Source organism: Pseudopodoces humilis, chromosome 16, assembly GCF_049639895.1.
Source record: "Pseudopodoces humilis isolate 2021_Gansu_Grassland_sample_001 chromosome 16, ASM4963989v1, whole genome shotgun sequence".
Classification (NCBI taxonomy): Eukaryota; Metazoa; Chordata; class Aves; order Passeriformes; family Paridae; genus Pseudopodoces; species Pseudopodoces humilis.
In genome coordinates this window covers 18,822,760-18,849,419 of record NC_142215.1, presented here as the reverse complement: position 1 = coordinate 18,849,419, position 26,660 = coordinate 18,822,760, and the positions used below count along the sequence as shown (strand labels likewise).

General features: G+C 52.8%; 1 protein-coding gene across 1 annotated transcript in view; it reads right to left on the bottom strand.

The window, feature by feature from the left end:
* HCN4 (hyperpolarization activated cyclic nucleotide gated potassium channel 4) overlaps nt 1-26,660 on the bottom strand; it is an 87,290-nt gene that overhangs the window by 36,518 nt on the left and 24,112 nt on the right. The window contains exon 2 of the mRNA XM_005521363.2: nt 21,707-22,130. Coding sequence (XP_005521420.2) covers nt 21,707-22,130 — 424 coding nt within the window. The remainder of the gene's footprint in view (nt 1-21,706; nt 22,131-26,660) is intronic.

Sequence of the window (26,660 nt, the reverse complement as noted above, 5' to 3'; positions counted from 1 at the left end):
ACACAGAACCAGCCCTGAACCACTCTGAGCACACACAGCAACAGGGCTGGCAGGGAAAGCTCTCCCAGGAATTCCACCTGTGGAGTGAACCCAGCCTGCTGGCACATTTGGTGTCTCAGCAAGGCAAAGCAACATCTCAGCTGCTCTGTTCCCTCTGCTGCTGCTGCTGCTGCTGTGGGACGTGCATCATTCCCTGCACCTTGCTCCTTCCTCACCCTCCCCAACTTCCTATTTATTCTCCCAGCGATGTCACGCTTAAGGTGCATCAAAATATAATCCAATTTGACTCCAAAAGGTTTCCTGTCCTGAGCAACTTCTCAGGTTTTGGTCTTTACGAAGAATGGACACATTTTTACAATTTATTTTCTTCGGAAGAACGGACAAAACGCTGTTCTAGCCACTAAAATATACAAAGACAGAAACTCCAAATTTCCAAGGCACGGGCTGGGGCTGCATGCTCGCCTGCCTTCTGCTGCGCCAGCACTGACAGCCAGAGCCACGAGATCAAGTTCTGGATGAAGGCAAGAGTTTGGGGTTGATTCTCTTTTTCTGCTTGCTTTGCAGCGAGTGACATAAGCAATGTCAGCGGAGCTGCTGACGCTGCCCCGGGGCAGGGCTGTGGCTGAGCCTGCAGCAGCCACGCGGGGCAGCGCTCCCAGGCCCAGCTGCTAGCAGAGATAGCCAAGCACATTTTACACTCCAAATACAATAATCCTTTGTGCTGCCGCGGCACTTCTCCTCTGCGGGTCCCGGGGGGCTGTGCTGACATCCATCTGCTGTGTTCCCAATCTCTGCTCCTCCGGAGGGAGGCCAGCCTCCCTCTCGTGCTGGGAGCTGAGAGCAAAGTTTCCAGGCAGAGCTCGGGCTGGCAGAGCTGATCTGCTGCTGTTGGACTGCGAGTGAGACAGGCCCAGGGAGGCCTGAGTGCCCAGGGCTGGACAGCTCGGTTCGAGCCTCCACCTCCTGAGTGATTTAACCCTTCCCAGACAGCTCATTCCTGGCCACTGCAAGTTCTTCCCCAGGCAGGAGCTCAGGGTATTCCCAGAGAAAGGGGGAAAAATGGCATTTTCTTGCCTTCTCCCTCTGAGATTTGTGTCTACTGGAAAATATTTACAGCAGGGAAAGGTGAACTAGCAGGACTAATTAGCACTGAGAAGGCTGGCATAGCTGGCAGATGTTTATGGATATATATAAACCCCAAAGATCCTGCCACCATCGTGTGTTTTGCCTCTTGCACTCTCGGAGTTGAGGTTGTCATGACAGCAGCCCCCCTTCCTCTCCCCATGCCACCATTCCCAGCCTAGACTTTAATCTTCATCATTTTAAGAACTTTTGTCACCACGGCAACATGACACAGACTTTTAAAAATATTTTCTAGCACAACTCAAACGACTGTCTTTCCTGCACGGTTCCCTTTAAACTTTCCAGAAAAACCACTTGGGGTTGGGCTGTGCCACCACGGCACCGGGTGTGAGAGGCACCTCCAGGAAGAGCAACGCAAGGATTGGGGCCAGGCCTTTTCCCAGAAGCTCTGGGACTTTGGAAGAAGCTCTCCTTTGCTTTTCCATGGGGTTTATGTTGCCCCCAGCTCAGGTTTTCCACAGGATGTCTCAGTACAGTGAGGTGCCTTTGGAAAAGGGAAGGAAAACAAGCCCCCAGAGCTGCAAATAGGCTGGGTGTCTCATTCTCAAGGAGAATTAGATATCTTACCTGCTGAGGCTACCTCTAATCTCTCGGGGCCCTTATCTGCATCTTTGGGAATTGTAGTCCTTCTGGGAGCCCTGCAATGAATCACTGCTGGAAATAGGTCACAGGCTTTTTTGGACGTTTAAGAATGACCACAGTCATCAGACAAAAGGTCTGCCTTGCTCAGGAGCTATAGATAGCTGTGCCCAGGGAAAGGAAAATCTGGGATGCTCAGGGGAAAGGAGGCTTAAATCCCTGGCAAAGGGACAAGTGGTTGGGAACTGGGGCCTGGAACTGGCTGCAGCAGGGGCACTGAGAGGGGCAGGGTGGTGCCAGGGCCGCTGCAGGATCCTCCTGGAGCAGCAGCAAGGGGAGGGGATGAGGGCCTGGCCCAGGTGCTGTGGGTGAGGCTGCAGCCAGGAGGGCTGGACTGTGCTCTGAGCAAACCCTGCCTGGGCTGAGGGAACACAGGGATGTACTGAGTGCACTGTGCAGTGCCCACTCAGTGCCAGCCCTGCCCCACTGCACCCACTCAGTGCCAGCCCTGCCCCACTGCACCCACTCAGTGCCAGCCCTGCCCCACTGCACCCACTCAGTGCCAGCCCTGCCCCACTGCACCCACTCAGTGCCAGCCCTGCCCCACTGCACCCACTCAGTGCCAGCCCTGCCCCACTGCACCCACTTAGTGCCAGCCCTGCCCCACTGCACCCACTCAGTGCCAGCCCTGCCCCACTGGGCTGTACCAGTGCCCACTCAGTGCCAGCCCTGCCCCACTGCACCCACTCAGTGCCAGTTGCCCCACTGGGCTGTGCCAGTGCCCACTCAGTGCCAGTTGCCCCCAGACCTGTTTGCAGCAGGACATTTCCAAGCTGTGCTAAGGAAGGGGATCCCAACCCTTCTCCCAGGGCTCTCTGGAAGCTGCTGGGCTTCCACAAGTGCCACAGTCTGAAGGTCCCTGCTCAGGAGGTCCAAGTTAAACACCAATAAATGAAATCACTTCTTGTTTTAGAGCTGTTGTCTTGGAGCTCATCTGGTGCTCCCTCTGCAGCATTCAGTGAAGGGCTGCTGTGCCACAGGTGCCTCCCTGTCCCCATCCCAGAGCCTGACCTGGCAAGCAGGGACTGCCAGCCCTGTTTGTATCCATAAACACACCGCCAGGACACGGCACAAACACAGCCACAAACACAGCCACAAACACAGCCACAAACACAGCCACATCACGAGAACAGGCTCCAAAATGAGAATTTTCTCTGCCTGTACAACAGATCTCGTTCCTGATTTCAGAAACTAATCAGCAGTGACCTTTGTTTTCTTCTTCCTTTCAGTCCTACCTGAATTTTTTTGTTTAAAATTCAGAAGAGATTTTTTAAAATCCAAGCTGGATCCCTAAGGATCCATACAATTAACAGCTGAGATTGAATATGAACTCATTAGGCCCTGCCCTGGAACTGCAAACTTGCTGAAGAACCCAAGAACTCCTGCAGTTTGCTCTTCATCAATTAACATTATTTTTTTTGTGCTACCTGCACTTCAGTCGAGACAGCAAAGCACACACTCATCCCTCTGCTAACCCAGTTTGGGTTTCTGCAGGAGCACAGGGGAAGAAGAGAGCCAAAAATGCGCTCCCCAAAAGGAGCCTGTGCCTGTCTGTGTGTCACAGGTTGTGCTGGGCACAGGGCAGCGAGGCCCTGGCACAGCCCCCAGGTTATAGGGGATCATTTTTGGTGCCAAAGCAGGACCTGTGCCTGCTCCAGCCTGGCACAGCCTGCCAGGATGCTCCATAGGGACACTCACCTAACTCAATCCTGCGCTCTAATTCCACTCCAACCACGGCAACTGGGCACAACTTCCAGCTGGGATGCTCTCAGGGGCTGGAACATCTGGGCAGGAAGCTGCTGGCACGCCTGGAGCTGGGAATGTTTCCCGTGGCACGGGGCAGAGGGTGGGCACAGCTCACGGGAGCAGAGGATGCTCAGCACCGCGGCCTGGCTGTCACAGGGGCTGAGCCCTCACCTGCAGAGGGATCTTTGGGAATTCTTTGATTTTTCTGCATTTCAGGGAGGGCAGAAGAAAGGGGCAGTTCCCAGCCCAGGGCCAGAATCCTCGACTGCAGCCCTGGAGAGATTGGGAAGAGCTGTGCCAGGCCGTGAGCACCGGCAGCACCAGCTCCAATGGCTTTGTCAGTGCTGGGTTCTTCCTAAACTGCTCTGACCCAAAAAGGACTGAACCCTCTTCTGGAGAACCTCAGCAGGGACAATTTCCCTGCCCAGACGGACACAAATGTCCTCCCACTTTCAATGTCACCTTTTCCTGCTGCACCTGAGAGGGGACAAATCCCATGGGAACAGCTCTGGGAAAGGGAATCCTGAGAAACTGCACCTCCCATAACCTTGAACACCCAATCCCAGCAGGAGAGCAAAAGGGGAAGTGCTGGGTGAATTCGTTATTTCCTTGAAGAATCTAGGGCAGGGAAAACTGATTTTTAACTGAGAAGCAGCCTAGATGATATTTATGAGGGATTAATTCCTACTGTGGTTGTATATAGATTTCATAGATTATACAAAAAATGTATTTGGGCAGAACAAAGACGTTGAAAAGCAGTATTTAAACTCTACCTAAAATATCCTAACTCCTCCATTAATATATGCTGGGCAGGAAGAGAGTCCCCAAAGGCTGCCATTTTAATTAGAAATCCAGCAGGAAATGCTGCCTGATGAATCCCAGGAGCCAGAGCCAGGGAAAAGGAGATGGGCAGAGCTCTTTGAGGGGTGTAACACACCAGGATCCCAGCAATCACAGAAACAGCAACAGGAACACCGAGGCAGGGACGCTGTAGGGCCAGACAAAAGTCAGGGGTTAGAAACCACCCCTGTGTTTGCAGCTGTGCCTGAGAGCCAGGACTGGGACAGGGCAGAGCCCTCTCCAAATTCCCGGGATTTCTGGCCTTGAGCTCATCCACCAGCTGGGCTACCTTGTCCTAGTAGTAAAACTACAGCTCTATCCCAAACCTACAGCTCCATCCCAAAGCTAGAGCTCCATCCCAAAGCTACAGCTCCATCCCAGACCTACAGCTCCATCCCAAAGCTACAGCTCCATCCCAGACCTACAGCTCCATCCCAAAGCTACAGCTCCATCCCAAAGCTACAGCTCCATCCCAGACCTACAGCTCCATCCCAAAGCTACAGCTCCATCCCAAACCTGCAGCTCCATCCCAAAGCTACAGCTCCATCCCAAAGCTACAGCTCCATCCCAAAGCTACAGCTCCATCCCAAAGCTACAGCTCCATCCCAAAGCTACAGCTCCATCCCAAACCTACAGCTCCATCCCAAACCTACAGCTCCATCCCAAAGCTACAGCTCCATCCCAAACCTACAGCTCCATCCCAAACCTGCAGCTCCATCCCAAACCTACAGCTCCATCCCAAAGCTACAGCTCCATCCCAAACCTACAGCTCCATCCCAGACCTACAGCTCCATCCCAGACCTACAGCTCCATCCCAAACCTACAGCTCCATCCCAGACCTACAGCTCCATCCCAAACCTACAGCTCCATCCCAAACCTGCAGCTCCATCCCAAAGCTACAGCTCCATCCCAGACCTACAGCTCCATCCCAAACCTGCAGCTCCATCCCAAACCTACAGCTCCATCCCAAACCTACAGCTCCATCCCAAAGCTACAGCTCCATCCCAAAGCTACAGCTCCATCCCAGACCTACAGCTCCATCCCAAAGCTACAGCTCCATCCCAAACCTACAGCTCCATCCCAAACCTACAGCTCCATCCCAAAGCTACAGCTCCATCCCAAAGCTACAGCTCCATCCCAGACCTACAGCTCTATCCCAAAGCTACAGCTCCATCCCAGACCTACAGCTCCCCGCTCCCCAAAAGCCAAAGCTGCAGGCAGTGCTTTGGGAAGGCCCCACCCTTCCCCAGGGAGATTTTCTCCATTTTCCCCTGAGGAAACAGGAATTCTCTAGCACGTCTGTGCTCCCTGGAAGCACGGTAAAATGTTCCCACAAACGGTACTGAAATCCTAATCCAGCCTTTTCTTCCGGCTGCACCACGTGAGCAGACAGCATTTTTTTGGTGTTTCTGTCCAAAAAGCACATTGTGGGACAGAATTACTGACACAAAGCTGCTCCCTTCCACCCAGTCTTTGCTGTTTTCCTTCTGAAATGCCTTTGCTGCTGCATCTCTTGGAATTTTCCTTTTAATCCTGCTGGGAATGGGATCCTGATTCACTCCTCTCCTGGCCTGACCTCCCTCAACCAGTGCAGCCATGGAATAATTTCTTTTGTCTACCTGATAGCCTTGATACCTCCCAGGAAGCCCCAAAGTGCCCTTGGAAGGGGTTCCCCACTCCCAGGAACCCCCAGAGTGCCCTTGGAAGGGGTTCCCCACTCCCAGGAAGCCCCAAAGTGCCCTTGGAAGGGGTTCCCCACTCCCAGGAACCCCCAGAGTGCCCTTGGAAGGGGTTACCTGGGGAGGAGCTCCCATGGCTGTATAGCTGCTGTCTCAAGGAGTGTTTCCTGGACTGCTTTTGGAATTTACTGCCTTTTCAATTTCATTGGCTGCCCCTATCTTTGCTGAATATAGCAGGAGAAATTAATACAGAATTCATCTTTTTCTAGCTGACTTATTACTTTGCAGGGTTTGTTGTTTGGTTTTTTTTTCTTTTTATCTCTTCACCTTAAAGCAAAGAATGCCAGGCTTTTCTTTTCTTCCAGGTTGTTCTCATCAGATTTCTCTGAATTCACTTTACTCTCTGGTGTAGAAGTAGCCCAAGTAACTAAAATTGGAATATTTTTAGACTCAGGTAACCTACAACGACCATTTATATTATTTTTAGTGCCTGTCTCCACCCTGTGCTCCCTCAATCCCTGCTCTCTTTTCATCCCCTGCAGCAGAGGAGCAGAAAGGAAGAAGTTACAGAGAAGCAGCTTCTATAGAGAAGCTCCACTACAAAACACAAATGGAGCTGCTTTGTGTACTTGTGTTTACTCTGCTTGGTTCTTGTTTGGTGTAAAGGAAACTCGGTCCTGTGGGAATTCATGCTCACTGCACCTGTCCCAGGTGGATCATTCTCCAACTTCAGTCCCATTTAATGACACCTCATTGCTGTGAACCCCCAGGGCAGCAGCAGGAAGATCTGCCCCCATCAGACAAAGAAAAAATGATGGCAGCAGTACCGAGAAATGACCAGGGGGAATGAAGTCCCCAAGGACGGCAGCACTGATCATTCCTTCCTTCCAGCCCCCAGCAGCTGCCACGGCCCAGCCTGCCCCGGCACTCTGGGGCTCATTCACAGACATTCCATGGGGAGAGGCTGCTCCAGCTCTGGGCCTTGCAGAGCCACGCTGGCTGCACCTCCAGGGGCTGCAGGCCGGGCCCACGCAGCTGCATCTGCCCTGGAACGCAGCAAAGGGCTCCACTGAGCCTGTCCCAGCCCCGGCACTGCCTGCAGCCCTGGCTCCCAGCAGCAGCAGCAGCGCATCTGGGAGGGCTCAGAGTCTCACAAATCCCTCCTGGCTGCAGCAGTGAGAGAGCTCAGGGTCCCAGGTAATCACCTCTGGCTGCAGCAGTGGATTTGGGAGGGCTCAGAGTCTCACAAATCCCTCCTGGCTGCAGCAGTGAGAGAGCTCAGGGTCCCAGGGAATCACCTCTGGCTGCAGCAGTGGATTTGGGAGGGCTCAGGGTCCCACAGATCCCTCCTGGCTGCTGGACCTCTCCAGACCTGTGAAGGAGAGCTGTGCCAAGGAAAGCATTCAGCCATTCACCATGGAAGTGCAGGAGGGCTGGAACTGGATGAGCCTTAAGGTCCCGTCCAACCCAAGTGTTCTGTGGTTCCATAATTCCATGGACACTGTGGGCTGCTCCACGTCTGGGTTTGCACCAACACAGTGCAGATCCCCCACAGGCTGGACTCCAGGAGAGGTTCAGACCCACAGCAGGAATTGAGGAAGGCTGACACTGACTCTTCTCTCCCAGAAAAGTCCTGCTGGCTCTGTGCCCTTGAGAGCAGCCCCTGCTGGAAGAGGGATGGAGAAAGCAGCAGTGCAGTGCTCCAGTGCTTTGCATTTCCCACCATGGGACTCTTTCCCAAGGGTACTTCCAACCCAAGGTGCCAGAACTTCAGGGTTTCTCAGCAGCCTGTGAAGGCTCTGAAGATGAAAATATCAAGGTTAAACTGAGCATGGGATGAGGCAGATGCAGGGCACTAAACTTGAGCTGTTCAGATTTCCAGGCCTGGATGGGAGACCCCAGATGTGAGTCTGCCCTGATAATTTAGGGCTCAGAACCCTGAGGTCCCGGCTCTGTGTCCCATACTCTTGAAATCTCACAGAACGTAAGAGTTTGCCTCCTCCCACTAAACCTGGATTCACAGCACCATCATATTCCAGAGTTTAGTGTCCATGGTGGGTGAGACCTGGGAATTCTGTGAAGTTTCTCTTCATGACCACTAGGAACTGGCGACTTCCTCCAGGGAATTTGCTCGGAAGCACACGGATGGGTGTGGGCATTCCCAAGGGTGGTAAACAAAATAATCTGAGGGATGAAATTGCACAGCCCCCAGTGGGAAGACTGAAAATGGAGTCAGGAACAGATGTCTGATATCCCAGTTATTAGTCTGGATCTCCCTAAAGCACCAGGAACCTCAGGCTCTGGAAGGACTGGAGTGGTGTTTAATGAGTGATTGGTGTTTGAAGCTGAGCTTTGTAACTCCCTAGCACAGAGACAAGAGCTGATCTGAACATCGGGATTTCATCATGGATTTCAGCTGGGCTCCAGATATCGTGGAGGATATCGTGGACTTCTGACAAGAATTTGGTGATTTTCTCTTCTTCAGATCTGCTGGATAGTGAAAGGGAGGTGAGGAGGGAAGTGTTGAGGAACGTGAGGGATGAGGTGAAGGGGCTGGAGCAGGATGTATTAGGATGCAATCAGAGCAAACCCTAAACTGAACCTCAAGGGAAAAAAACTGTCTGGAAGGGTCTTTGCCCCACCCCTGGCAGTGCCCAAGACCAGGCTGGACAGGGCTTGAAGCCACCTGGTTAGTGGAAGGTGTCCCTGCCCATGGCAGGGGTGGCACTGGATGAGCTTTAAGGTCCCTTCTGGAACTCCACCATTCTATGACAAGCAGCATCACCTTGCCAAAGGAAAGGCAGGAGCTCACATATTTAGGGCATTGGGAATCAGGGCTGATGGGGAGCACAGGAGGCTCCTGTGGGCAGCCATGGCTGCACCTGGGCCTGCCCAAGCCAGCACGTCCTGGCCGTGACCCAGTGCGAAGTCACCAAGGGAAGGTCAGCAGTGACAGCAGGGCCAGCACACAGCTGAGGGTGGCCAGTCCATGCTGTGCCCTGCACAGGGCCAGAAGGGCCGTGCTCAGGGCTCAGCCCAAGCTCCCCCACGGGCAGGATGTCCTTGCTGTCAGCGGTGACCACGGCTCCAGGAAGCAGCAGGATGTCTCCTGGCCATCCCGGGAAGCGGTGGCCGTGTCCCTGCTGCGGGAGCCGAGCTCGGCACAGCTGGCTGCCAGTGCTGCCAACAGGAAGGGGGAGGGCACAGGAGGCTCCAAGGACTTGGCCACCTCTTGCAGGGTCACCTCGCAGGCAGCCACCTGGGCTGCCACGTTCCCAGGCTTCCAGCAGGAGCCAGGCACTGGCTGCTCTCATGGGCTGTCCCAGGCTCTTCCCCAGCTTGTTCCTGGCCCCGTGTGCTGTCCCTTCTCTGATGCCAGCGCTGGCATCTGAAGCTGGCAGCTGCCTCCCATCCGTCAGCACATCCCTGCTCCGTGCCAGCTGTCAATTAAGCTGGCACAGGGGTGCAGCCTTCCCACCTTCCTGGCTCCAGAGAGCACGGAAACGCCAGCCTCAGGCAAGGGGCTGGCTGCTGGCTGGGAGGCACAGCGAGCTCCACACCAGCTGCAAAGCAGAGATGGCAGCAGGAAGAAACCCCTGTGTGTGGGGTGTGCTGGTGTCCAGCCCTCCTGAGGAGGAAATGCCTTGGCTGGGACAAAATATTCTCCAGCACTCGGAGCTTGAGCTTTCCACTTCAATCCCTATGGAAGTAGCTTCGCCCCACAGAAAAGCTTCTTCCCAATTCCCAAACAGCAGAGGGAGTTCTGGAGTGGGATCCAACAGCTCACGTCTCCCCCAGGAAGGAAGGAGCACAAGGGAGCACAGGCAGGCAAATTTTGTTCTCCAAATGACCAGAAAAATTGCTGGCTAATCAAAACAGGCACTGCTTCGCTGATTGTAGCACCGGCTCCTCTCCCTCCCCAAAAGCCCATTAACTGATCAGGGTCAACTGCTGGGCTCTGAAGCTCTTCCCCTCTGCCCGGAGAGCCTGCAGAGGCGGGGAGGCTGAAGGAGCAGCACACCCTGGGCTGAACAGCTCCTCAGGAAGGAGGTGGCAGAGCTGGGGTGTGCTGGCACCCAGGAGCAGGAGGATGCAGGAGGCCCTGGCTGTGCAGGGTCTCACCTGCTCAGGTGTTTAAGCTCTGTGCTCTGTGATGTCACTGACACCCAAAGGCACAGAGATCAGCTCCGGGCTGGGAGCAGGGTCCAGCAAGCCCCCACTTGCCAGCAGCTGCAGGTGCCCAGTCAGCACTGTGTGCAGCACAGCCAGGCTGAAGGCTGCAGATAAGGGGAGAGTGCTCTCAGATAAGGCTCCTTCCAAAGGCACGGGCTCCTGGAGGAGTTTGATGCGTGCTGTGGCTCAGGGAGGGGAGGAGGGAGAGCCTAAAGGTCAGAGGAACATGTTCCAGCCACATTCCCAGCGCTCACAGGCAGCCAGGATGGAACTGAAGGGTTTTTTCTATCTTCCCAAAGTGGGCTGTGCTCTTCCTTCCCTGCCAGCTGCTCAAATGACCTTGAAGAGGAAAAGGAGAGGGGCAAAAACTCCATGCATGAGAATCATCATCCTCCTGTGCTTGTACCTCATGTCCAATAATGTTACTGCCATGGGATAGGAGAGGAGATCCAGGGAGGATGCCTCAAATTCCCTGGAGTGTAGCTGCACTCTTCCCACCACATTGTGGGGTGAACTGCTGCATGGCCAGCCCAGAAAAAGTGACAAATATTGCTGCTTGGAATATCTACCCCCCAAAGATCAAACAATCCCATGCCAGGACTGACTGGGGGATGCCACAGGCCTTCCCCAGCTCTCCCTTCTCCTGTCTCCTTTTCTTTCTCCTGCTGCCCTCCCCTCCTGCATCTCTTTCCCATTCCAGAGCTGGACTGGCTCTGCCTTACACTCAACACAAAATACCAACGCGTCTTTCAAGTCTGGAGGGAAGAGAGCTAATGTGGAAGTTCTTATCTGTCCTTCCCGTGAGCCTGAGGTGACTTATCAGCTGAACAGACTCCTGGTGGGATGTGTGTGACCTGGGGAGGGAGCTCAGAGTGCAGAGATACAAGGTTCACCCCCATTCCTGCAGGGAGGAATGCTGGAGAAGGAACAGCCACCCTGGATTACAGATTTTTCACTTGAACCATGACTATTTCTCCTCTCTCTGCCTGTATGGAAGGGACAGCCCTTGTCATCCTGCCTGTGCATGCAAGAGTAGACGGAAAGGGAGAGGAAGGTGCTGGCTTCACTTTGCACCTCCCATGGATGCTCCAGCACAGGACAGGGACACGGGGAGATCCAGGGAGAGGGAAGTGCTGGGTTCACACACACCCAAAGTTCAGCAGCGCATTCATTTGCTCCAAGCCACCAGAGGAACATCCCCTCCAGCTGGGCAGAGGACCTGACAGAAGCCTCTGGACTTTGGCTGCCCCAAGTTTGTGTAATTAACTGCACAATTCCAGTCTAATTCCCTGCAGCCTCAGCAAGAGGCACACAGTTGGGATAAAGTGTGATTAGTGGCTGTTTGGGTGATGCACACTGGAGAGGAGGCTAATCAGCCCTATTCCAGGGACGGCCTCTCCAAACTGGGCTGCACTGAGCAAATCAAGAGGAATTAACACTCGGCACTTTGCTGGGTGAAAAAAATATATAAATGAAGAAAAAACAAACACAGCTGCTGCGTCTTAACTGCTTTCTGTCCTCTCCAGGGACTTGAGGAAAAGCAGGCCTGTCAGCTACTTTAAGGGACATTATCCTCACAGTTTCTCTCCAGTTTCTCTTCCTTCTTTACAAGGAAGCACCACTGCTGCTGCTTTGAGTGCTTGTCAGCACAGAGAGAGGCTCTCCTCAAGTTCACCCTCTGGAGCTCCTCCGTGCTGGAGCAGAGCTCAGGTGACCCTAAGGGAGGGCAGACTCCAGCTGCTCCCTGCTCCCAGGCTCTGCTGTCTTCAGCCATCTCCAGCTCCTGACTCACCCTGTACCTCAAGATCTCCCCTCAGGCCAGCCTCCTTCTGCTCCAAGTCCATTTACACACACACAGACCCCGATTCTTTCTCGATGGCCCATCCTGGCTGAATCTGAACCTCAGGAACACCCTCCTCAAGTTTCTGCCTCTCCAAAGCCGCAGGAATCAGACTCCCAGAGCGACCGTGATGCCCCCCTCACTGTGCACACTCTGAGGTGCCACAGCTCGCTGGGATGGCTCCTCGGGGGCTGAATGAACTGCAGCTGGTACCTGTGAGGTGCTTCTTGCCTTCACTCCACGGCAGGGAACACTCCAGGCCTGTGGCTCAGCCCCAGCCCAGAAGGGAACCATGAGGATTACGGTGTTTCTGTTTTCAGATCACATCTCTCACTTTCTCTTTCCAGCTGTCACCAAGGGCAGAATGTGCTCCCTGATGAGGCCTTCCCTGACTCCTGGCTTCTCCCTCATAAATGCAGGATGAGCAAATGGCAGAGATGCCATCACCAGCAGCTCGGGGGCCAGGGCTTTGCATGTGTCACCGACACACTCGGTGCACGCTGCCACCCCCACCGGGCGGTGCCAGGCCTTGGACAGGGGACGTGTTCATGAAAAACAGGGCAACCACCCTGACTCTCTTCAATTTTATGGCACAGCCTTGTTGGGGAGCTTCTGGACAGGCATTACCCAGATCTGACAGCTGCTGCTCTGCAGGACTTCTGGCTTGGGAAGGGAAGGAGACACAAGGGAGGAGCACGAACCAAAATATCATGAGGGAGCAGAGAGGGTGAGAGGCACTGGCATAACAGGGAGCAGGGGCCATGCTCTGCTTGAAATGAAAAGCTGGCAGGAAGATCAGCACCATTAGAATCCTTCCTGGGTGAAGTGGGGCTTGGATTAAATTAATGAAAAAGTGCTTTTATTGAAGTTCTAAATGCGCTTCCAAGTTCTTTTCCAAGAAGGAAAATTTTTCCATGCATTGCAAAGAGATTTCAGAAACATTTTCCATTCTAATGTGACTCTGGGAATCTGGAAATTGCCTCACTCTTTCCTCTAACCCCTAGAGTATTCCTGCTTAAGCAAAAGTGGGAGAGGGAGGAGTTACAGCAGAAAATGAAGCTTAAAAATATGCCTCCATATGAGAGAAGCAAGAATAAAATGTCATCTCTTAGCCCTGAAAAAGTTACCACATTGATTTCTGCTTCATAAAAATGAGGTTAAGTTGAATGCATTAAGCTGGCAAACTGGATAATTACATGTCCTGAAACTGTCTTCCAAACAGCTCTTTTCACAGCAGGGCTCAGAAAATAACTTCATCAATGAGGTTGCTGCCCATTAAACCTTCACACACGTCCCTGGGTTGGGCTCTTGTCCTTCCCAAGAAAGATTTCTCCTTCCTTCACCTCAGCCTGGTGAGGAAAGCAAGGCTGTTTTCTTCCATTGCCATATTTCTGGCAAGGAGAAAAGTGGGTCAAAGCCAGCCCTGTGCTCAGGGCTGCAGGTTTCCAGCTCCCCACACGCACACAGAGGCAGACTGGAGCAGACTGGAGAGTTGCTGCAAGGCAGAGGTGAGGCTCAGAGGGGATCTGGTGCCCTTCCCTTTCTATGTGAGGAACCCAGACCTTTCTGCAGGGCTGGCCCTGCCCCGTGCTCAGAGGGGAGAGGAAGGAACTGATTTCAAGCTCTCCCCACTGCCACGCTTCTCAAAATCCCTTTCTCCTCCACCAGCCAACTTGATTTTTGTCCATGGTGCTATTTGGGCCAAGCTCCTGCCTCATTCCCACAACTTACAGATCTGGCACGATCCTCTCCAGCCCTGCCTTGCTGAACACAACAAGTGAGGCAGGGAAACGCTGTTCTCTCTGACTGCATCATTAAAGTTTCCCACCTGATATGGATGCAATCAATAGTGCTTTCCTGGAAGAGGCTTTGAAGAGGAGCCATTCATTTGCACTCCCTTGCCAGGGCTAATGTGCCTTAGACTAACTGGCCTCCAAGTCTGGGCTGAGGCTGGCAGAACACGGCTCTGTGGGACAAAAGCAGACTGGGCATTGGATCGGGAGCCCAAGTGGTAACAGGAGTCTCCCCGTGGAGGGTTCAAAAGCTGCCTCAGCACCAGCGCTGTCTGTGTGGGTTGGGGGGCACAGGCACACCCTGGGGTGCTCACTTCCAGCTCCAGGGAGGGAGCAGCACTTCCAGAGGCCTTCACAGTGCTCTTTGTATGGAGCACAGCCCATCTGAGGCCTTCACAGTGCTCTTTGTAAGGAGCACGGCCCTTCTGAGGGGTTAATCTGTGCTCCCACATTCAGGGAATGGGCACTGCCCTTGTTGCTTCCTGAGCTCACAGCACTTGGATGTGATTTAGAAATCCTCTTAAACTCTGCCTTTGGAATACAGGGACCCCTGTCCCTGTTAAAAACACAGCTGCTGCTCCTCTGCTCAGCTGTGTCCAGCTCTGGGCTCCTCAGGACAAGAGGGACACAGAGCTCCAGGGGCTTTGGAGATGAGGAAGGGTCTAGAGAACTTCCCTGCTGAAGAGAGGCTGAGTGGGCTGGGGCTGTTCAGCCTGGAGAGGAGCCCCAGCTGAGAGGAGCCCTCAGCCCTGGCTGTCCCTGGCTGTCCCTGCGTGCAGGAAGGGGCAGAGCAGGGCCCAGGCTCTGCTGCAGACCCAGCCACAGGCAGGGGCTGATCCCAAGAATCCCCCCTGGGCAGGAGGCACAACTTGTGCCCTGGGCAGTGAGCAGAGAGCAGACAGGCTGTAATGAATGCATGGGGTCTCCTCCCTGGGGATATTGCAGAAGCCTCTGGAAACACTGCTGTGCCTGGGTGGTGCCTTCCAGGCTGACCCACGCTGTGGCTCTGGGGTAGGTGACATCTCCTGAGTGCCAGCCCCAGGGCAGGGCTGCAGCTGGAACAAATCCCATGGGTAAAGCTCCATCAAACCTTGGCAAGTGGTGGCAACAAGAGTGTCCCTGCCAGGCTGCAGCAGTTACTGTGACACAGCAGCAAGAAGGAAGCCTCCAAACACCATGGCCTGAGGTAAATGCCAGGCAGCTGGCACCACTGGGCACGGGGCTGAGGCAGCTGCTGCTGGCAGAGCACAGGGGATGTGAGCTCCCCGAGAGATAGACACCCTACAGAGGCCAGGGCCCGGCTCTGCTGGGGTTAGGGATCATCAGGAGAGCAGCCTGTAGCTGTAGGAAACCTCCACAAGCCCAGCCCAGCGACAAAGCCCAGACTGAGGGACACAGTGTCCCTGAGACAGAGCCTGGGCACAGCAGCAGCCTGTCATTGCACTGCTGACCCCTGCTCAGTGCAGACGGGAGAGTTTAACCCCACTGCTGCTGCTTGGGGCAGTGCCCAGCTGGTTCTGCCACACCTTGGATGCTGGGAACACAGCAGGGCAAAACCATCCCTGAGACAGCAAACAGTGGGCTTTCACTGCCACTGCCTCTGAGCTCCTGCCCTACAGACAGTCTGTGCCCTAATCCCTAACCAGCTGTTCCTACAGACAGTCTGTGCCCTAATCCCAAACCAGCTGTTCCTACAGACAGTCTGTGTCCTAATCCCAAACCAGCTGTTCCTACAGTCAGTCTGTGCCCTAATCCCAAACCAGCTGTTCCTACAGTCTGTGTCCTAATCCCAAACCAGCTGTTCCTACAGTCTGTGCCCTAATCCCAAACCAGCTGTTCCTACAGTCAGTCTGTGCCCTAATCCCAAACCAGCTGTTCCTACAGTCTGTGCCCTAATCCCAACCCCAAACCAGGTATTCCCTGCTCAAACCCTGCTGTTGACACAAGACACATTAAGCACTGCCACAAGGTGACTATAGAAAAAAGAAAAGCTTTTTTCCTTTTCATGGCAACCTCCGTGGCTGCACAGCTATTCAAATATTTACCTGGCTCCTTATAATTCATTAGAAGCCATTTTTGATGATATTCTCTTTGAAACTGTATTCCCAGTGCCCGGGAATTTGCATTGCTGAATTTGCATTACAGCAGTAGAGCTTCCTGCCTAAAACCAGCTCCTCTAAAAAAAACTTTTCTGGGTGTCTTTCTCCTGGCACGGGGCAGGGATGGAGCACTGGGGATGCCCGTGGGCAGGAGAGGGAAAATTCAATGTACAGGAATAAAGAACATCTGTCTCCTTGTGTTGCCTGCTCTACCCCCACAAGGATGTTGTGTACACCAGTGACAACAGGTCCCTGTGAAAGGCTGTGGTAAAATCTTGAGAAACCTCTGACTAATATTCCAACAAGAGGGTTTTGGCATTTGTTTCAGGGCAGCCAGGATTTTCTCAGAGAGGAAAAGCTGTCTCAAATTTGGGCTCACTTTGTGCAGCAAGAATGATAATTCCTGTATGGATTTAGTAAACTCCTGCAAGCACATTTAAGACCAGTGCTTAATAAGGCCTCAAAAATGAGGTAATGCAAATTTGGGAGGAAGCCCAGCCCCCAGTCCCCCTCCCAGCCCCATTTTTGGTGTTTGCTGAGTCTGATTTTACCCAAGGGTGGCCAGAGGTTTTAATGAGTTCCTCTCCTGGGCCTGCCTCGCTGTTTAATGGGGCAGAATTGCAAATCCTGTCGATGAAGGATCTGTTCAGCCCCTTGGAAGTGCCTGTGCCAGGGGAGCCTGCTGTGCTGCCTGGAACAATCACTCTGCCCTGCTCCTCCCCTCCTGGGATCCACTCATGGTTTTGGCCTAACACTCCATCCCCCGGGCCACTAGCCATGTTATTTGAATTGAATTTGGGCAAGGCACAGATAGGTCAGCAGAAATGAAGGGAATTAGCAAATTAGGAGAATCAGTTGGGAGCTGCATTCTCATAGCCTCAGGAAGCTCTTTCCTGGTCCTTCCACACAGGCCCTCCTGCTTTGGGTCCATTTTCTGAGTAGCTGAACCTTCTGAAAAGTGGCATCACTTTTCATATGGTCTGATCCCTGCCCAGCTGTTACGGGAACTTGTAACTGGGACCTGAGAGGATGCATTCCCTCCCTCCTAAAGCTTTTCTGTAATATGGAAACTCTAGATAAGAAAAGTTCAGCACTCAGGCAAGTTTGGAAGGTTTCAATAGCATAATAGCCTGAAAATCAGCAAATTGTTCTTTGCTTCAGGTTTCAGCTGCAAAAACCAAAAGATGTATTTTTCTTCCTGAAAAAAAATCTGAAAAAATCCTCACTTATGATGGTATTATCATTGTGATATATATCAAACCCAAATAGTTCCTTTCCTTCCCATCATAATCCCTCCCACAGAGTCTGCAATCAAAACATTTTGGTTATCTTGGCCTATGTGCTATTTGGAAACCAATTTATAGGAGCAGGATTGTGCTGTTGTTCCAATGAATATTCATAAATCAAAATAGTTTGATGTAAAATACAGGTTAATGTAAAATACAGGTTACTGCATCCCAGCACCAACCACAGGGTAGATGCTGCGCGTACAACAGGGAAAGCTCAGAAAACTGAGGGGTTTTTGACTCCCAGTCTGACCTGGGTGGTTCATCCTGATTGGATCCATGGGTTCCATGGTGTTCCTGCTGTTTTTCTTTCTGCTGAGGGACCTTGGGATGAGGTCTGTAGGATGTTCCTGTTTGGATCTCCTTTCCCTGGACACTCCTCAGCTCAGCAGTGGGGAGGCCCAACTCCCTAACCCTGGGACCGTGGGACAATGGGACAGTGGGACAATGTCCTGCAGGTCCTGGACCTGGTTCCAGCCTGGGGAACTCCCAGACACTGGGGCTGGTGACACGGATTTGAGGTAAGCCAGGCCCCAGCCAGTGTGAGTGCAGCTGCCTACACTGCAATCAAGCTCCCAACTGCAGGGGAAACACGGCAGACACTTCAAAAAGACTCTATTTATATTGTGCCCTTCTGGTAAATTCATTTGTGGGACCACTCATGCAAAATGCATCATGCAAATGAAACCGCTACATTTGGAATTAAGCTTATTTTCGTACTCCAGTGAGCATGAGTGCATTAGATTGTTTTTCTTGCCTTTTGCCTTGCTTTTTTCTCTTCAGGTTTTATCCCCAGAGCACCTCTCTGGGGTCTGGGGAGGATGGCAGAGGCTGCTGGGAGCCACGCCAGTGCAGGCGCTTGCAGCCCCAGCTCCAGAGCCCACAGACTCCTGAGCAGCGCTGATGTGGAACTGATGAGTGCCTGGCTGCTTTACAGCACTGCAGCCCTCGAGAAAGCTGCTCCCTGCTCTCTGCAGCCTCAGTGACAGATTCATGCAGAGCATGGACAATTGCAGGGGAACGAAGGGAGAGGCTGCTGGCAGCTCAGGAAGTGCCCCCCGAGCCCTGCCCTGGCTCCAGCAGCACGAGGAGGCTGAGTGAGGAGGGCACTGGGTGTGCTGGGTCCCTTCCCATGGGAGCCCCAGCTCTGTGAGGGGATGCTCTGCACACACACAGTGGTGATCCCTGTCCCTGCACCCTGGTTAACTCTGCACACACACAGTGGTGATCCCTGTCTGTGCACTCTGGTTAACTCTGCACACACACAGTGGTGATCCCTGTCTGTGCACTCTGGTTAACTCTGCACACACACAGTGGTGATCCCTGTCTGTGCACTCTGGTTAACTCTGCACACACAACAGTGGTGATCCCTGTCTGTGCACTCTGGTTAACTCTGCACACACACAGTGGTGATCCCTGTCTGTGCACTCTGGTTAACTCTGCACACACACAGTGGTGATCCCTGTCTGTGCACTCCCCTGTTAACTCTGCACACACACAGTGGTGATCCCTGTCTGTGCACTCCCCTGTTAACTCTGCACACACACAGTGGTGATCCCTGTCTGTGCACTCCCCTGTTAACTCTGCACACACACAGTGGTGATCCCTGTCTGTGCACTCCCCTGTTAACTCTGCACACACACAGTGGTGATCCCTGTCTGTGCACTCTGGTTAACTCTGCACACACACAGTGGTGATCCCTGTCTGTGCACTCTGGTTAACTCTGCACACACACAGTGGTGATCCCTGTCTGTGCACTCCCCTGTTAACTCTGCACACACACAGTGGTGATCCCTGTCTGTGCACTCCCCTGTTAACTCTGCACACACACAGTGGTGATCCCTGTCTGTGCACTCTGGTTAACTCTGCACACACACAGTGGTGATCCCTGTCTGTGCACTCCCCTGTTAACTCTGCACACACACAGTGGTGATCCCTGTCTGTGCACTCTGGTTAACTCTGCACACACACAGTGGTGATCCCTGTCTGTGCACTCTGGTTAACTCTGCACACACACAGTGGTGATCCCTGTCTGTGCACTCTGGTTAACTCTGCACACACACAGTGGTGATCCCTGTCTGTGCACTCTGGTTAACTCTGCACACACACAGTGGTGATCCCTGTCTGTGCACTCTGGTTAACTCTGCACACACACAGTGGTGATCCCTGTCCCTGCACCCTGGTTACCTATGCACACACACAGTGGTGACTGATCCTTCTGTCCCTGCACCTCTGTTAATTCTGCACACACTCCCCTGTGCACTCTCCAGAGGCCCAGTGTGCCCTTCTCACATCTCCTGTCCAGCTGATCTGGTCATAAGCAAAGAGCTAAAGAGAAACTGCCAGCTGAGGAGGTACAGAGTGGGACGTGGGGAGCACAGAGAGCAGACCTGCAGCACCCCCACTCCCAAGTCCTGCTTTAGCTGTGCACAGCAACCTCTTGCACATCCAGAGTAAGTCTGCTCCAGCACTGCTCTGTCCTGGCACTCCTAGATCAGCACTGATGGGTGCAGGGATGAAAGATGAACGTGACCTTTCAGACAGGGATCATCTGTAGGCACTTCAGAGGGAGAGAGAGCTGCCGGTGTGGCTGCAGGGAGCACATCTCCCACGCGAGGATGAAGCAGCACTCCCCTATCTCCCTGCTGCTTTGTGGCAGGCACGGCACCAGAGATGGGGGATCGTGCCTTCCCTCTGCCTCCTTCCCCAGTGTGGAAGGTGGAGAAGCTCCCAGGGTCAAACTCTCTCCAGGAACTGCAGCTGGGGCCGAGCCCTGTTGGACACAGGCGGTGGTGTTTGGTGTCCAGGCTCTGCAGTGCACAGCAGAGTCTGCATTGCAGTCCCAAACTGCAACCTGCATCCCTGCCCTGCCCTGGCAGCACTGCCTCGCCCTGGGGAGCCTGTGCCCCAGAGGGCACCCAGCTGTGCTGCCCCAGGGCCAGCAGCACGAGGGAACAGCATCCCAGGAACTGCATTAGGAGACAGGAGCTAGGAATGGCTGCTCGGTCAAACTACGAGAAGTGAGGGAGGCAAAAACACTGATCTGCTTCCATCTCATCATTTTTGGAACAAATTCAGTACAATCAACAGCAAATATACTTCAGCCCTCTTCAAGCACCTCCTGGAAGGGAAGTCAAGGAGCTGGGAAAAGAAACAAGCAGGGAGCTGGGCACTGCTGTGGGTGAAGAGCCTGAGCCACCGCCTCGCTTTTGCTGAGCCACTCGGATTAGAGGAGAGGGAAGCAAAGCAACCACAGGAGAGGCCAACACACCTGGAGAGGTTTCAGTGCTCTGCTCGCTCTCTGACTCATTGAGTCACCTCAGAAGGACACTTCTGCTTTATTCATCTCCACCTCTCCGTGCACTGCTGCCTGCGCCATCAAGTGAATGAGCACAGCAGTGAGTTCTGAGGGCTGGGGCTGCCTTCCCCAGCACCTCTCCCAGTGTCATCCCAGACCTCAACAAGGACCTGCTCTGCTCTAAGTCCTTACAAATGATAACACCACCAGGATGAAGCCTGAGATTTGTGAAGCATGCCCCAGTGCTCTCCCAGTGAGTGTGGGCTGCTTGGAGGAGGGAAGGGCCTCAGCTCTGTCATGAATTGGTGTTGTGACAGCTCGCTGCAATCGAGCCATGACTTGCATGGCTGCTTCCCCTTCACATTCCCAGGAGCACACTCTGCATTAGATCATGCTCTGCAGCAGGCTATGCTCCAAAGCTCAACACAAAGCATGGGGACGAAGATGAAATTGCCCTGACCAGCATTCCTTGTCCTGAAAATAGGCCCTTGTCATGTGGAGAGAGATGTGGGGAGCTTTCTCCCTGCTTTGGAGAGCACGGAGACAGGAGAAAAATAACTGATTTTCAAGCTACTTGTAAGGTTGTGGCTTCACCCACATTATTCCTGACAACTCACCTTGCACCCTAGAATTCTTCCTGGGAGCAGCACAGGGTCCCGGGCTCGTGGGGATCTCGCTGTTCACCAGACCTTTGCCTGCAGATTGCTCCTCCTTCCTTTTTCCCTTAGCACAGTGTCAGAGAATACAGAAAGCAAGAGGCTTCTAGCACATGCCCATGCTTATCTCTTTATTCAAGAGATAAGCACAGAGAAGCAGCAGATGGCAAACAGATGCCACAGGTTCTGCAAATCAGCTGTCTCCAGCCCTTTCCTTGGAGCTGTTCCTGGACCTTTGGGGGCTGTGAGAGGGCAAGCCCTCGCTGTCTGGCTGATTGCTTTGTTCACCAGCTACACAATTCCTGCAAGGGGCCCACCTGTACTTGCCCCGCTGCCAGCCCGCGCAGCATCTCCACACATCACGGGGATGCAGATCCCAGAGCCCACAGCCCAACAACCTGCAGAATTCCCTTGGGAACCTGCAACAAAGCACTAGGCCCCCACACAAGGGGCAGGAAGGAGAAGGGGGCATTCAAGGAAAGCAGCAGGCAGGCAGAGCCTGGGGTTGTCTCACCTCCTCCCACTGGTGGATGTAGCGGATGAGGCGGGAGAGGCGCAGCAGCCGCAGCAGGCTCAGGATCTTGGTGAAGCGCACGATGCGCAGGGCCCGCGCCGTCTTGTACACCTCGGAGTCGATGCGCGTCTCCACGATCAAGAAGATGTAGTCCACGGGGATGGAGGAGATAAAATCCACCACAAACCAGCTCTTCAGGTACTTCATCTTGATCCTCTGCGGGTCCAGGATGATCTCGGTGTTGTCCTCCACCACGATGCCTGTCCGGAAGTTGAGGACAAGGTCGATGAGGAAGAACGTGTCTGAAACCACGTTGAAGACAATCCACGGGGTGGTGTTTTCATCCTTGAAGAAAGTGATGCCCACAGGGATGATGATCAGGTTCCCTACCATCAGCAGCAGCATAGTCAGATCCCAGTAAAACCTGGACAGCAAGACAGAGACATGTGAGATCAGCCCCAGAGCAGGAGGTCGGGGAGCCCGGGTCAGCTGCACTGATGAACTCATCCATCTCTGCTGTCAGTCATCCCCTGGGCTCTGCTGCTCTGCCTGAGCAGCACACTGCACAAGCTGCTAATTGACTAATTAATATCAGAGGAACACTCCTGCTCTGCCTTCTAGGGCTCACAAAGGAGCTGAGCCAGGGCTGGGCGTGCCCACTTGAACACTTTCCTGGGAGCTGCCCGGGGACGGACTGAAAAACCTGTGGCTACAACAGGGCCCGCTGGGTAAGGAGAGAACAAGGATTTGGGAGGCCAGTGTGTGTCAATAAAGCCACTTGGGGTTAAACCATCAGGCTTTGCTCCTGCTGTCTGATCCTTCAGAAGCAAGCCAGCACTGACCAGCCTTCAGGTCAGGTTCCTGCCAAGCCTGGACTCCAGGAGTTGAGCCCACACTCTACAGGCTCCCGTGTTGCACAGAAACAATCAATAAAGCTTGGAGTCACATGCCTGGAAATACCTATTCCATTTCTAAGGAGAGTAACACCAACATTTAACTCCTGTCCCCTGAAGCACAGTCTCCAGGAAGCTTTTCTTCACTCCAGTGGCAGCTCAGTGTTATCCAGTGGATCCTGTCAAAACGCTCAGTTTTGTTTTGAAGGTGCACACAGTCTGAATAGAACCCCTAATTTATTTGTTTGGGATTTTTTAAAAGATTTTCAAGACAGTGTGGTCACAAGTCCCCCAGAGTGAGGACTAAAACCCTTCCCCAGTATCAGAGCTTGCTGAGGAGCCTCACTGCCTAGCACACTGGTGCTCCAGTCCCCTCCAAATGTGTCACGTGTAGATGCTGATGTGCTGTGGGCTCACACTGCCAAGGTTCCACCTGCCCCACACAGTGTACTGTGGGTCAGCTACTCCAATATCATTAAGTTATTAATACAATAATCACCACTTTGTCACAGGAGATGAGCAAACACCTCAACAGCACCGAGAGCATCAGTGTGACCCTGGATTGACACTGATTTGCCAGAGGGAAGTGTTGGACTGCTGAAGGACATGGAAATGCTGCACATCTAACTCTTTACAGCCAAAATTCCTGAAATGTTTCTGGAGAGCTGGATTTGCTTTAAAGACCCTCAAGCTCTACCTTGGTTAGTGGCTGTTTGGCTGGAACTGCAGGCTGAGCTGCTGCAGATCAGGATTTCCAAAGCAAGGCAACTATGTGGTTTGTTAAACTCTTGGCAGGGAAACCAAAAGGACAGAATATGCCTTAAAACCCTTCTCTGCCTAGAGCCTCTCTCCCTGCTAAGAACACTTTAAAGCACCTAAAAGCATCTTTAAGATTCCAGCCCTTGCCCACGTACAGACAGGGTCAGCAGCCAGCAGCACCCCACAATCATTCAGCAGAGGCTGATGGGAACTGAATTCAGAATAAGCAAAGTTATTCACTAACGAGCTTTCTAAAAACGACCTCAGCTCTCTCTCCCTGGCTCTCAAGGTGCCGTGAGGGGAGGTGCCAGGAATCCTCCCCTCAGTCTGCAGGTACAGGGATGCTGGCAGCATTCAGCAGTGGGATTTGTCTATCTGCCTCCAAGAGCAAGGCTGTGGCACGCAGCAATATGCATTAATATAAATCTGTGTTGTAAGCTTCCTTAATAAGGGCCTGAGATGATGCTGCAGCTTTCCCAGGCAATTAATCTGGATAATCGCACAATAGCAGGAAGTCTGGAAGCAGTGTGTGCATTATTACTGAAAATAAATAACCTCCCAGCCATCTTTCATTTGCCTTGGGGAATACACAAGGAGATAGGCACAAAGAAAATGAGTTTTCCCAAGTTTCAAATTAATGGCATGAGCCTGGCATGGCCAGGTTTGCAGTGCTGGGAAGGTAAGCACCTTTCTTCTGAGATCTTTGCATTTTGGGGCCTCTTTTTTAGGCTGGGTGATTTCTACACCACTGGAGTAACTGGAGTGGCAGTGGCAGGAAGGCTCCCAGTTCAAGGAAGGTGTTTTGCACACACAAGGCCAGTGAAAAGCTTTCCCCTGACTGCAGCAGCCCCTGCTAGCCTGGCCTCTCCCTGTCCAGTGTGGTCAGCTGTCCTGCATCCTGACTTGCAGCAATTCCTGCGCTTCCAGCCCTGAGCCCCTCCAGCTCCTCCCTCTCAACTGCTCCTGAGCTGCTCCTGGAGGAGAAACAGGGTGTGGGTGTGGGCAGGAGAGGCAAGTGCTGAACCCACTACCACGTGTCCCTTAAAGCACAGCTCTCCTCAGGGCTGCACTGCTGACTCCAGATTATTGTCATGGCTCTCAGCTCTGACCTTTAAAGCCATCACTTAAAACCACGGAAGGGAAACTTCTGTACCCAGTGATCCCTCTAATAAAGGTGTCACGGAGGAGATGACCTTGGGGCTCTAGCAAGGAGGCAGAAAAAGCTGAGGCACAACAAGAATTTGGCCTGCACACCAACTCCAGCACCTGCCTTTCCAATGCGAGCTGCCTGGCAGTTAAAATTCCCCTGTGAAGATCTGCAGAGCTCCTGCACATTTTCATTTCACCCACATAGGAAGCAGGATCTGCTCAGGGTGGCATCAGTGCATTTAGACTTAATTAGACTCTCCAGGCCCGCAACACCTCAGAGGTCTGATACCATCCAAGTGTCATTTTGCATTTGCTCCGAGGAACATCTTTTCCCTCCCTGTAAATTACTGGCCACAATGACTAACGGTGCATGTGATGTATGTAAGGGCAAGCACCAGCTATTAATAACCCATGTTTTCTGGATTTCTGTTGTTCCTTTCACCCAGGGATTCCACGGAGCTGACAGTGATGAAATTGGCTCCGCTGCACCCAGGAGAGGCAGTTATTATCCCTGCCTTGCACACACAGGAGTCACATAGCAAAGTGAAAAGCGTGGGATTTGTCCACAGAAGGCTGAGGCTCAGCAAGAGTTAGGACCTGAATCTCATTTTTGAGTCTAACCAGATCTGAAGCCATTCACATGGTTTGCAAAAGAGCCTAACAGAGATGCATCTCTGGGACATCTCCCTCTGATATCTCGCCTTCTTCTCACTTATCTTCCTGTTTCCAAAAGCCTACATAAAAAATTAATAAATATGAATGTATTGTTTTATTACAGTTGACTCAGTGCAACTGAACAGCTCAGAGCACAGGGAACAGGCAGCACTATATAAACCAGATGTCTTGTTCAAACACCCTTGGTTTTTATACTCCATCCTACTCTCTGCACACTTCTTGGATCTGAAAATCACATTTTAACATGCACCACTACCTTGGATCTCTTAATTCCCGATGTATTATTTAAACAGAACGTATCTGAGAATTATTGTGGCACAGACACTTCAGGAATATGTGCTCCTTAAGCACTGCTGTGTCACTCAGCTGATGTGACAGCCTGCACACTCGGCAGGTATTCATTTGTGGGTTTGGAATGCAGGACCATCTTTCTGCTCTGCCTAGAGCACACTGTGACAGCAGGCCAGGAATATTGCTTTTGGAAGTAATTTCTTACAATTAAATGTAATTTCCTTTCTCAAGACCATTCCGTGGTGCAGTGTGGGCAATTCTAGAGCATGAGCTCAGGAAGTGAGGAACTGGAAAGAAAGCATTGAATCCCAGAGGTGAGAGGCTCAGCAGCATCGCTGGGTCACAGCAGCACTGACACCCTGAGCATTTGTGGCTCCTGAACTTCTGTTCTGGCTTTGTAGCGCTTCCACAGTCCAGAGAAGATGGACTTGAGCGGCCTCACCTCTAAATTAACAAGGCTTGCTGGGTTTTTCAGCTCTGGGCTGAAGCACAAATAACAAAGCACCTGCCTGGCAGTGCCAGGGGCCAGGAGATTCTCCCCAGCAGTGGAACTGAGCTCCCACCCCGCAGCCAGCCCTGCTGACTGCCCAAGAACGGCTCTTTAATGAGAGCAGCTTGTTCAAAGCAAGCCCAAAGCCAAACCCAGCTGCTGTCCCAAGGCTCGGTGCTGACTCCAGAAACAGAGTGCCACCTACTGAGTCCCACACGGAATCTCCATCCCCTGCCTGGTGGGGAGGAACTGCTCCTTAACTCCTGAGCTGATGGAAACCTGCGCTTCTCTCCGGAGTGGCGGCTGCCTTTCCTCGCTCAGGACTGCACGCTGCATCGGGTGGCCTGGCAGGAAAAGACATCGTGCTGCAATTCCCAGGAGTGCTGTGGGGCTGGAAATAGAAATCTCCTTTTGGAAAGAGCAATAGCGGAGCTCAGGGTGGCTGGAGCCACAGTGGGAGCAAAGTTTACTCCAGAAACAGCCATTCACAGCTGAACACAGACAGAGCAAGAGAAAAACAACAACAACAAAACGATGTTTCCCTGCCTCTGGAAGCATTACTTCTCCCAGATAGGAGTAGGCTGTTTCTACTGGAGAGTTACAGCCTTTGCTCTGCCCCAGAGATAATGGGAGGAACACGGTGATTCACTGCTAAACACACTAAAGGACATTTAACCAGCTCCGAGCCCAGCAATTC